The 11,502-nt window shown below is 44.8% G+C and overlaps 1 protein-coding gene across 1 annotated transcript in view; it reads left to right on the top strand.

The window, feature by feature from the left end:
• ERO1B (endoplasmic reticulum oxidoreductase 1 beta) overlaps window positions 1-10,763 on the top strand; it is a gene marked incomplete at both ends in the record, with an annotated part of 32,278 nt that extends 21,515 nt beyond the window's left edge. The window contains 8 exon segments of the mRNA XM_080717164.1: window positions 1,530-1,541; window positions 4,150-4,176; window positions 5,909-6,001; window positions 6,124-6,370; window positions 7,627-7,696; window positions 7,813-7,899; window positions 9,256-9,389; window positions 10,703-10,763. Coding sequence (XP_080573290.1) covers window positions 1,530-1,541; window positions 4,150-4,176; window positions 5,909-6,001; window positions 6,124-6,370; window positions 7,627-7,696; window positions 7,813-7,899; window positions 9,256-9,389; window positions 10,703-10,763 — 731 coding nt within the window.
• Between the last annotated feature and the right edge of the window lie 739 nt (window positions 10,764-11,502).

Here is an 11,502-nt window from a genome sequence, read left to right on the forward strand (position 1 = left end):
TGTTGTTCGGTGGTAGAATCCCCTGGGTTCAGTCTTCAGTGCTACCCCTTTCTCCTCAAAAATCCACGCATACCAGGGATTTCCTGGGAAGCTGGTGACGTCTGGATGCCCAGGCCCGGCCCCTAGCAGTGCAGTCGGGCCCAGTGTTCATGTTCTTCAGCTCTCTGAGTTCCAGTGTGCAGCCAGGTTGGAGAACGGGTAGCTCACAGCGGCACTCTTCAACCTGTGGTGTTGGTGTAGATCCCCGGGAGCCTGGTGTCTGATTCCATAGGCCTTGGTGGCATGGGGCTCCAACCCACCACCCCACTGTGCGGAGAGGACAAGGCTCGGGCGCTAAGGCGAGGCTCAGCCGCACTCCACACGCACCCGCTCTGTAGCGGCCTTTGCCAAGGGGGTCGTCAAGCACTCGAGGTGTGGCCGGCGCAGAGCTGAACCGTGAATCTGTCTAACTTTAGTTTATTCGGGTGTAAAAGCTGAGGCAGGGTAAGACTGTTGCCACTGAGGAGGGCGCTGCGTCTGAGTAGAGGGCTTCAGCCTCCCAGCAGCAGCGGCAGTGCTGTGCTGCAGGGCCACGGGAATACTGCTTTAACAGCTTAGCCGTGGCACAGCCGCACAGTGGCATGTGTGGTGCCTGACGTTGGCGTGTGGCGCCTGATGGTGGCAGTGTTGCTGAAGCTAGTGTCCCCGTGAGGAGCCACGGCCCGTCACTGACCTGGTGGCCCAGGGCCAAGCACTGAGCTCCTGCTCGTGAGCCCCAGCTTTTGGCCTCCCCTTTCTCCTCCGTAGCAGAGTTCACGCAGTAAAGCCATCAGGTGCCAAGAGATAACTTCATTTCCGTGTTAGGATAAGGACTTGATGAAGGAAGCCGGTATATACAAAAGATGGCGGCGAGACGAGAAAGCCAGAGGTATGGGCCCTGCCCAGGGGGCAGCAGCCCACGGCGGAGCTGCCTGCAGTCTCCACCCAGGTGCCCTAAGGGTCCCACTTCGTCGCTCCGCACGGTTCCTGCGTTGGAACAGCAAGGCTTCTGTGACTATTTTTCTAAAAGCTTCTGAGCAGGAGAACCTTTTTTATCAAACAGTGAAAGGTTTCCTCAGAATCCTGAGGTGAAGCCCACTCGCAGAGCTGCTGTGGAGCCCGGAGCCGCCCTCCTGGCCTCCCGCCGCTCTGCAGCCCTGGGCGGCCTGCCCTCCGCCTCCGCCTCCACCGGGCTGTGCCTCTGTCCCGGACCCGGTGTCCAGGGAAGCGCGGACCTCTGGCTGCAGCAGAGACTTCATGTGGTTGGTTACTGGAGCCAGTGGTCGTTATGACTACTCTTATTTGTTTTTTAATTTTTTATTATAAAATGTGTGAAAATATGTGCTCTTTGGCCTGTGTTCCCATTAAGAAGCTGTTCAAAGATGGCACCGCACTGGCCAACACTTAGGATGTGAGGAGTAGTTTAATAATAAGTTAATCTTACATTAAAATAAGTAGGGTCTGGACTGTGCAAGGCATTGTCTAAGGTTTCTTTTCTTGTTTTCTTTTAGGTGAAGATGATGGTAAGTTGAAACTCTTGTGTATGTTCCAAATGTAGAAGAAATGTCAGCTATCAAAATTTGATTGACCTCTTTTAATTAAAAATAAAGAGCCAGACGTGGTGGCGCACACTTGTAATCCCAGCGCTTGGGAGGCTGAGACAGGAGGATCTTGCAGGTTCAAAACCAGCCTCAGCTTCTTAGTGAGGCTCTCAGCAACTTAGACCCTGCTTCCAAATAAAACAAAATAGGCCTGGGAGTATGACTTGGAGGTAGAAAGCCCCTGGGTTCTACTCCCAGTACCAAAAAAATAAATAAATAAAAAGAAAATGTTTATCTAGTTTATTTTTAGACCATAGCTTTCAGTGACTCATGACAAAATAAGATTATTTTTATAATATGAAGTTATTCTCTATTAAGTGTGTGTGTGTGTGTGTGTGTGTGTGTGTGTGTGTGTGTGTGTAGACCATTCTTCCTAAATGTTTACTAGAGAACCTAGGTTCACACTCCATATGAACCATTTTCTGGTCATTAAAACCTCCATTAGCCGGACGTGGTGGCGCACGCTTGTAATCCCCGCGCTTGGGAGGTGGAGACAGGAGGATGGCGCAGGTTCAAAGCCAGCCGCGCTGGCTTAAGAGACCCTGTTTCCAAATAAAAAATATAAAATAGGTCTGGGAGTGTAGCCTGGAGGTAGAAGGGCTTCCAGGAACCCCAGTACCCCCCCCCCCCACACACACACACATCTCCATGAGCTGGGCGTGGTGGCGCACACCTATAATTCTAGTGCTTGGGAGGCGGAGACAGGGAGGATCACATTCAAGCCCAGCCTCAGAAACTTGGTGAGACTATTTCAAAGTTAAAAAATAAAATGGGCTAGGGGTGTAGCTCAGAGGTAGCAAGCTAGTAGGTTTAATCTCCAGTACCAAAAAAAAAAAATCTACTTGAATATATTCAGAGGAAATGGAGCAACATTAAGATAGTTTAACCTGATAACTCGCGGCCTCTTTATTTTCTTATTGACTTTGAACTTTATGACCTGGGTTTTTAATGTAGTGCTTAATCTAATGAGGAGCAGTTTATTAACAATCGGTGGCTTGGGTGACTGAATGGATATCCATCATAAGGGACCCAAGCAGCAAAATCATCATTTCGGTTGAATGCTTGCTTACCGTGATGGGCAGGATATAAAGATGTGTGAAAGGTGAGGCCCTCCCTCCAGGAGCTGCGCCGCGTGCTGAGGGAGGTGAGGCTGTGCTCAGGCACCGCACGCTCCTGCGCTGTTAGCTACTTTGCGCGGGAGCAGATGGCGTGTGGCTCCTTAGGGGCTGCAGCGTGATGGGACCGTGTTCTGGGGCAGGGAGGTTTGAATAAGGAGCGGATTGGGCCAGTGGAATTGGATATGCAGGCGTGGAGGGAGTCGTGTGGCCTAGGGATGCGCAAGGGACGCAGGTGTGTGGGGACAGCCCGAGGCCGTCGAGCGGGATTATTGAAGAGGTTGGTGCAAGCTGGCAGCGGAGGTGTTTTGAATAAATGAGACGATGCCGACCCTTAGGAAGGATATGTTGAATGATCAACTCTAGAAAGATGTTTTTGTCGTGTGCAAAGTGTAGGAATTCCCACCATGGCGTTTGTCATCCAACCTCATGTAGCGTCTCTGCATGCTGGCCTTCTGTGACTCTCTTCAGTAGAAAAAAAAGATAAGAACTTAGGAAGTGCAGTAATTATTTTATTCTTATTAATTGCATCTTTTTATTTTTCACCTAGAACTATATTGGCCAGGGAGTTTTCTCCATCTTTTACTTGACAAATAAAAATTCTCTACACGTGTCCTATCCAGCATGAGTTTTGGGGTCTGCATTTGTGGCAGGGCATCTTACCGAGCTGGGCACCCGGATTACTTCACATGCCCTGAAAATCTTCTGAGAAGTCTTCAGGAATATGTTACATTGTTTTTAACTGTAGTGACCATGTTTTTCAGGGAGTCTCTTGAATGTACTGCTGTTTAACTGAAGGAATCCTTTGGGTACAATCTTTTCAACCCCAGAAATAGTTCTTAGACCAGTACATAGATAAGTCAGGCTCCATTTTATCCAGCTTATTTGCTTTACAGGCTCTAAAAATTATCCCTCAAACTTAGTCTTATATAACTGAGGGATTATACATAGTTTTTATTGGTGTAGGAAATGTAATTATTTGATTTTTTGTATTAAAATTTATTCTTTTTGAAATTTGAAAAAACACCATGATGGCTTTTATCAAATGCAAACCTAATATTGTTCTGTTTTCTCCTATGCTTTTGGGAATTTAAGCCTTTGAGGAATAAGATTTACAAAAAATATTTAAACTGAAATGGGTTGTCCAACACTTTGATAGTCAAAATACCATTTGTAAGAACATTTTTCAGAATTGTTACTTATTTTCTAGAACTGTATGCCTATTTTTCCATTTTACCTGAAGCAGTAGACATTTCTAGAGGTTTTTATTTATGTCTTAAGAAATATTTTGTAGATCCAGTTCATTCTAGTTTATAGGTGAATATTTAGAATATTTTAACCAGTTCTTTCTCCCTCCCTGTCTCCCTCTCTCCCCCTTCCTCTCCTTTTTTTTTTTTTTTTTTCTCTCTCTCTAGGAGAATCATTCTATACATGGCTAGAAGGTAAACTTAATGTCTTTAAATTTATTGGCTTTTTGTAAAAATGTATTGATTTACTTAGTATTTTTGTAAGATTTAGGATTTTATTACCTAGACAACTAATTCTGACAGTGCTCGAAGGAAAACAACATATTTTGGGAGAAAATTAGGTGGAAATTTTGAAGACATTGGTCAGCTGAAAACCAATGTTGCTGTGTAAGTACGCAGGCCAGGTACCGTCCGTGGGTTTCGTAGCTCGACTCCCTGGTCTCAGCTCATTCTGGATGCAGTGCTCATCCAGACCACGTTTCTAGGAACCAGCACGCAAACCTGTTCCTGAGAAGGAAGGATTTTATGTATGAAATGAGGGAAGATAAATTGAATTGAGAAGGTTTTGAATATTTTTGCTCATGTTACCATAGTATAAACTTGCCTACTTATAAAACAGATCAGTAGAGACTCCAGGATATTAGGTCCTTTTGCATTCTTGTATTTCCAGTGTTGAAAATGTAAAACATTATTAAAAACTGAAATGTTACAGGATTTTAAAAACTGAGGTTAATAACTGGATGTATGATGCTTTGGGAAACAATTTTTCAGGTTGTCATTGGTTTATGAAACAAAGAGTATGTTAGTGGAAGATATAGGAAAATTGAAACTGTATCCGTAACCTTTAGGAAATGGGTCAAATAAGTTCTGTTTTGTTCCTTAATCGGCCATTTTGTTTTCTCAGCATAATTTTAATGAGCTGTATGCATGTGTTGGTCATTATTAAAGTAAACATTGTTGTCATGCAGCTTTTAGAGTTATACTGAAAAATGACCAAATTAGAAGGGACATACATTTGTTATTAAGCTCTACTCTAAAGATATAAATTGAGGGAAGTTGCATTTAGGTTAAGAGACTGCGTGTTTATAATGGAGGATGAGAGTACAATTGAGCCCAGTGGTGGGCTCTAGGCGTGCCACATCTGCCATTCTTCTGGGGCCCTCTTGTCCTGACTCCCAAGGCAGCTGGCTCTACCTTTTTCAGATTCAGGTGTGTCTTCTGGAGCTTGAGACCTACCGTAGCAATCCTCCAACCTGAGGTCTCAGTGTGGACAGTGCCTGTAAAAAAGAACAGTGTCCAAATGCCAGAGTGCCGCTTTAGGAAATCTAGCCCCTTGTGAGAAAGAAAAACAGCGTATGCCTCAGGCCCACAGCTCCACTGCTGAAGTTAACATGGATGAAGTCTAAGCGAGGAAAGGGAGAGCGCGTTGGCCAGTTGCACTGGCGTGTGTCGCTGCAGCTGGCAGCTGGAGCCTGCCTCCCAGGTCGCCTTTGGCAGGTGTGCCTCTGAGTGGTGCTGAGAAGGCTTTGCCTGGTGCTCCCCTAGCTAGGGACGCCACCTGCCCCCAAGCGGCTTCCGGGAAAGAACAGGAGAGGGAGGGGCCGGGAAAGGGGCTGTGTCAAGGCAGAGCAGCAGCGGTGCTGGCACCTGCGTCCCAGGGCCTGCATATCAGCGTCTGTGGTGTTTGCACCTGCGTAGCCCAGACCTGGACATCTTGTTCTACATTAAGCTTTCATCCTGTTCTGTTAACACCATCCTGAAGCCAGAATCTCCTCTGTCTTGTGCTGAGACTCTTAGTCTAATTGTTTATATATTATTTCTTGTTATTTTTAATGTCCTTGAATCTTTAAGCCTGAATACCGAATCTCTTTGGTTCAATATTTCTGTAATCTAAATGGAAATTATTTCTCAATGTTTTTCTGAATAGGTTTGTGTTTGGAGAAAAGAGTCTTCTATAAGCTTATATCAGGACTTCATGCCAGTATCAATATCCATCTGTGTGCAAATTATCTTTTGGAAGGTAATCAAATTTTTAAGTACCAATTTTGCCTTGTTTTAATATAGAAAGTACTGGCGGGGGTAGGGGGCACATAGTCTCTAGAGCAAAAACTCCCTTTACTGAATGATTGCATCTCTCTTCAGAGACCTGGGGTAAACCTACCTGGGGACCGAACATCAAAGAGTTCAAGCGCCGCTTTGACCCTGCGGAGACCAAGGGAGAAGGTCCGCGGAGGCTGAAGAACCTGTACTTCCTGTACTTGATTGAGCTCCGAGCTCTGTCCAAGGTGGCCCCTTATTTTGAGCGCTCAATTGTTGATCTTTACACTGGAAATGTAGAAGATGATGCTGACACCAAAAACCTCCTCCTGAGTATCTTTCAAGATACAAAGTAAGAAATCATCAGTCTGTTTAGATGAGGTGGTACTTGAAGGGCAGCAGACCCCTCAGAGTTAGGAAAAGGACGAGGTAGACTGAGAGGGAACGGAGGGGACGGCAGCATTGACGGGCGTTCCTCAGACGCCGCCCAGGAGCATCCTTGAGGCTGTCTGCCGGAGCTTTCACACAGGAAAGCAAGGGTGTGCTCCACGTGGTTTTAAGTATGACTTAAGATTCGTTGGTTTGTGTTTTGCAGTACTGGGGATGGAACCCAGGGGCATTCTACCTCCAAGCTCCACCCCAGCCCTGTTTTTTATTCTTCATTATAAAACAGGGTCTCATTAAGCTGTGGAGGCCTCTCTAAGTAGTAGAGGCTGGTTGTGAACCTGCAGTAGTCCCGTCTCAGGCTCCCACGTGCTGGGATCACGCGCGTGCGCCTCCACGCCCAGCCGACTGAGACTTTATGAAGGACCAGATTTCAGTGCCCTTAGCGATCTTCCCATCAGCTGCATGTCCTCCTGGGGAACTACTCGAGTTAGACGCATCATAAGTGTGTTTAGCGTTGCAGCGGACACGTAAGGGAGCGTTAGCTGTGCCTTCCAGAATATAGCCTTCTAAAAACCCTTGTCTATAAAAACTCAAGCTTGCTTTTAATATGAGCACAGAGAAAAAGATTAAAAAATGCTTAAGGTAAATTATCACATTTTAAAATGTTCAATAGTGTTGTGTATTTTTCACATAGATTCTTTTTCTTTTTCTTTCTTTTTTTTTTCAGTACTGGGGATGAAACCCAGGGGCATTCTACCTCTGAGCTACATCCCCAGCTCTACTTTTTTTTTTTTTTTTTTTTTTTGCGGGTCTGGGGTGGAGCCCAAGGGGATTCGACCTCCGAGCTACACCTCCTGCCCTATTTTTTATTCTTTATTTTGAAACCGGGTCTCACTGAGTTGCAAAGGGCCTCACTAAGTAGCTGAGGGTGTGCACGAACCGCGATCCTCCCAAGTGCTGGGATTACAAGCGTGTGCTACCACGCCTGGCTTTTTCTTTTTGTTTTATCATATAATTTCTTCAGAATATTACAGTCTTAAATTGCAAAGCCATTTTTATCTTTACTCTTTTATTAAATAGCTTCTGTGTAAATTTTTGTCACCTTCCCGTGTTGTAAGTAAATGAATAATGAATGTAAAATATTTGTAGGTAGAGAACTTCTGCTCAGGTGTAGTGCAGAGTCCCCGGCTTCTCACCGTCGCCCGTCTGTCTTTTCATCAGGTCCTTTCCCATGCACTTTGACGAGAAGTCCATGTTTGCAGGTGACAAGAAGGGGGCGACCTCTCTGAAGGTAGGAAGCTGCCCCGCGCCTGCAGTCGGCCGCAGCCAGACGGGGCCGGTTCTCGCCTGCAAGACTTCGCTTAATTCTAAAAATATAATTACACTGAAATATTTTCTGCACTCCAGGAGGAATTCCGGTTGCACTTCAAGAATATTTCCCGCATCATGGACTGCGTCGGCTGCGACAAATGCAGACTGTGGGGGAAGTTGCAGGTATGTGTGCTGCCTTGTTTTTAACAACTCCTATTAACCTTAGATTATTTCCCACTGTATTGTAAACCTTTTCATTATAATAAATGTCCTCATTATTCATTGGAGTTTAGAAATCGGTAGATCCAAAGTGCAGTTTTTCTGTTTTTTTATATGAAATATAATTATTATTATTAAACTCTGTGTTATATGTACATGTATAAGGATATTTTTGTATTCTGTGTGAATGATTTTAGTTGTATTTATTTATGTGCTTGGTAAAATTTCAGATTCATTTTTGAAGTTTTTAATAAAGAATTTAATATATTTATATAAAAGTTATATAAAATATAAATTAAATATTAAGTTTTGGCCATTGAATTTGTCCTCAGTCACAAGGGGCTGTCTATATCCCAAAACACTAAAACTTCAATAGGTACGTGTCATAAATGTTTAATGTAAAAGGATTGTTTGGTATTTTAATTCTTATTTTCTTACAAAGAAAGATGACAGTTATAGGAAATCAAGAGGCATTATTTTGCCGGGCGTGGTGGCGCACGCTTGTAATCCCTGCGCTTGGGAGGCAGAGACAGGAGAATCGCGCAGGTTCGAAGCCAGCCGCACGTGCTGGCTTAGGAGACCCTGTTTCCAAATAAAAATGTGAAAATAGGTCTGAGAGTGTAGCCCAGAGGTAGAAGGGCTTCCAGGAACCCCAGTACCACCAAAAAAAAAAAAAAAGAGGCATTATTTTATCTATTCTTAATTTTGAAACAAGGTCCCATTAAGTTGTGGAGGGTGTCACTAAGTACTGAGGCTGGCCACAGACCTGCAGTCCTCCTTTCTCAGTCTCCCAAGTACTGGATTACAAGTGTGCACCACCACGCCCAGCTAGGAGACATTTTAATAGAGACTACACCGAAATAAAAATTTTCTTTTCCTCTGATGCTGATAATTGAGAAATTATTAAATGTTCACATCACTAACAAGAAGCTTGAACTGTTAGGGGCTGTAAAAACGCCCTCAGTGGAACTCGGGCGTGTCTCAGGTAGAGCGCTTGCTGGCACGTGTGAGGCCTGGGCTCCATCCCTAGCACTGAAAAAAAACGCTTTCCACGTTACGAGTTGAACATGGTGGTCCTGGGGTGATGCTTTCAAGGTTAAACACAGGCATAGTAGTAGTTTACAATAGTATGTGTCCAACACGTTACACTGTTCAGCGTTCTTACCAGCTCAGCTAAGTTTATCATGTGCATAACTGTCTTGAGCAAATCTAACAGTGGTGAAGGCTTGGTCCATAGCAACGTCCTGTCGTCACAGCTGAGTGGTCTTCTCAGTCCATACTCTGCAGAACTAATTGTTCGTCCATCCTTGTTTTCTGTAGACTCAGGGTTTGGGAACTGCCTTGAAGATACTGTTCTCTGAAAAAGAAATCCAGAAGCTTCCAGAGAACAGTCCATCCAAAGGCTTCCAGCTCACTCGTCAGGAAATCGTCGCGCTTCTAAACGCTTTTGGAAGGTAGGATCCGTTTCCACTGCGGAGACTCGAGCCCCCGCAGTCTGTGGACGGAGGTGATGAAATGATCTGGACCCTCTGCTTACCGTGGCCTCAAGGCTGATGAGTGAACCTGTGTACAGTGGCAGGAAGATTACCGGTGTCCCGTTGCTGTTTGCAGCCTCCGTTCTGCAGGCACAGTACTCTGCTAACTCCTCTAGGGGACCGGAGCCTGTCATGCCTTAGTGAGAGAGGACAGTGGGGCGAGAAGGCGATGGAAAGAGAGACCAGCCCTTCTTCTGCCCCGTGCTGCTTTTTTTTCCCTTCTCATTACTGGGGATGGAACCCGGGGGCATTCTACCTCCGAGATGCACCAAGCCCTATTTTTTCTTCTTATTTTGAAATAGGGTCTCACTGAGTTGCCAAGGGCCTCACCAAGTGGCTGGTGCTGGCCACGAACCACGATCCTCCCGTCTCAGCCTCCTGAATGCTGGGATGACAAGTGTGAGCCACCGCGCCCGGCTCGCCTGTGTTTCTTAAGCTGAAGAGTCCTTTGCTTTCACTTACTTATATCCCTTTTCTTTTTGTTTTCAGACATATCATCTGCTTGTTTGTTTATACTACAGATGGGTTAGGAATAGTTTGAACTCTCCTATAGAGATATGTGCAGTGCCACCTAACTGAGAACACAGAAGGAAGCATAGGAGGAAAAGAACCGGAGAGTAAAGCTGTGCTGCCTTAGAGAGAGGCAGACATTCAAGTCGGGGACTTTCTTTAAAGGGACCGAGTGTTGCAAGATCATTGCTTCTTAATATGCATTTTAGAGAGGCAATTAACTTAAAGTCGATCGTTACACATTTCCCATCTTAAAAATAGCAAAGATTTCACTTGTTTCCCATGTTTAAAAATGACTGTGCAGTTGAGATTTGAAACACAGACTGTCCACTGATAGTTTGTATTTCACGCCAGGAGCAGAGGTGCACACGTGCAATCCTAGTTCTCAGGAGGCCGAGGCGGGAGGAGACGGCAGGCTCCTGGGCTGCCTAGTCCCGAGCTGTGAGCGTGCGCCGTCCCCGGCTCCTGCTTCCCTTATGCATCCGCGGTAGACCGCTGGCTCTGTGCCCTTCTTAGCCAAAAACCATTGCTCTGTGTTTTGTTAATCTTTAATAAGAAATTACGGCATACCAACTTAAAGATGGAATCATGTCAAGTATTGCTTATATTTTTAATTTTGATTTTGCTTTCAAATTGTGGCTCCTGTAGCAATATCAGTGATTTGAAATAGGCACCGTCGTATCAGCTGTATGTACTAACATGCTTTTCTTTTTCTCTTACAGGCTTTCTACAAGTATAAGAGAATTACAGAATTTTAAAGTCTTATTACAACACAGTAGGTAATAAAGGCTTTTCTATGTCTACGTAGAGACACACAGTGACGGTGTGAAGCCTTTTAGTCTTGGACATTAATCAGAGACTAACCTAAGACTTCAAGAACTCTGAACTCTTAAAAGAGAAAATTCAAATGTTCACTTGAATATTTATGACCTTTTCTAGATTATCAATTAGAGATATTTATAAATGAAGCATATACTTTTAAAACATGTAAATCGTACTAATTCTGTGTTTAATTCCATGTGTTTACATCTGTTGATACTGTTTGTTTCAAATTTGACTTGTTACTCTGTTGTGTGTCTTATTTCTAGCTGTCACACTGTAGCAGCCAACCATCTCTGTCATGGCGCTGTTGAGTCTTTGTGGAAGGGGAGAGCAGGGACCCTGTCAGTGTTGCTTGGCCATGGTTTTCAGCCTTGCTGGTGCTGTCCCCTCCCACAGGGTGGCGCTGTCGAGGTGGTGAGTGGCTCGGGAATTGGCCTCAGTTGTTGTTGACGGGCTCCTGGTGGTGCCGGCTCCTGGTGGGCCTGCGTGGTGGGCTGGCTCCAGTGTCCTCTACGCACCTGCACAGCACTTCTCCCCCTTGCCTCTCTGGTCCTCTCCTGATTTTAGACATTTTTAGTTATTTTAAGGGATAAAAAGCCCTGCATACTTACTAAATGAAGTACTTCTGGATAAAATTTGAATGGGATTATATGAATTTCTAATGCTATTTTAAAGTAAGCACTTGTAAAGGATTTTATTT

Source organism: Muscardinus avellanarius (genome assembly GCF_963383645.1).
Source record: "Muscardinus avellanarius genome assembly, chromosome: 20".
Classification (NCBI taxonomy): domain Eukaryota; kingdom Metazoa; phylum Chordata; class Mammalia; order Rodentia; family Gliridae; genus Muscardinus; species Muscardinus avellanarius.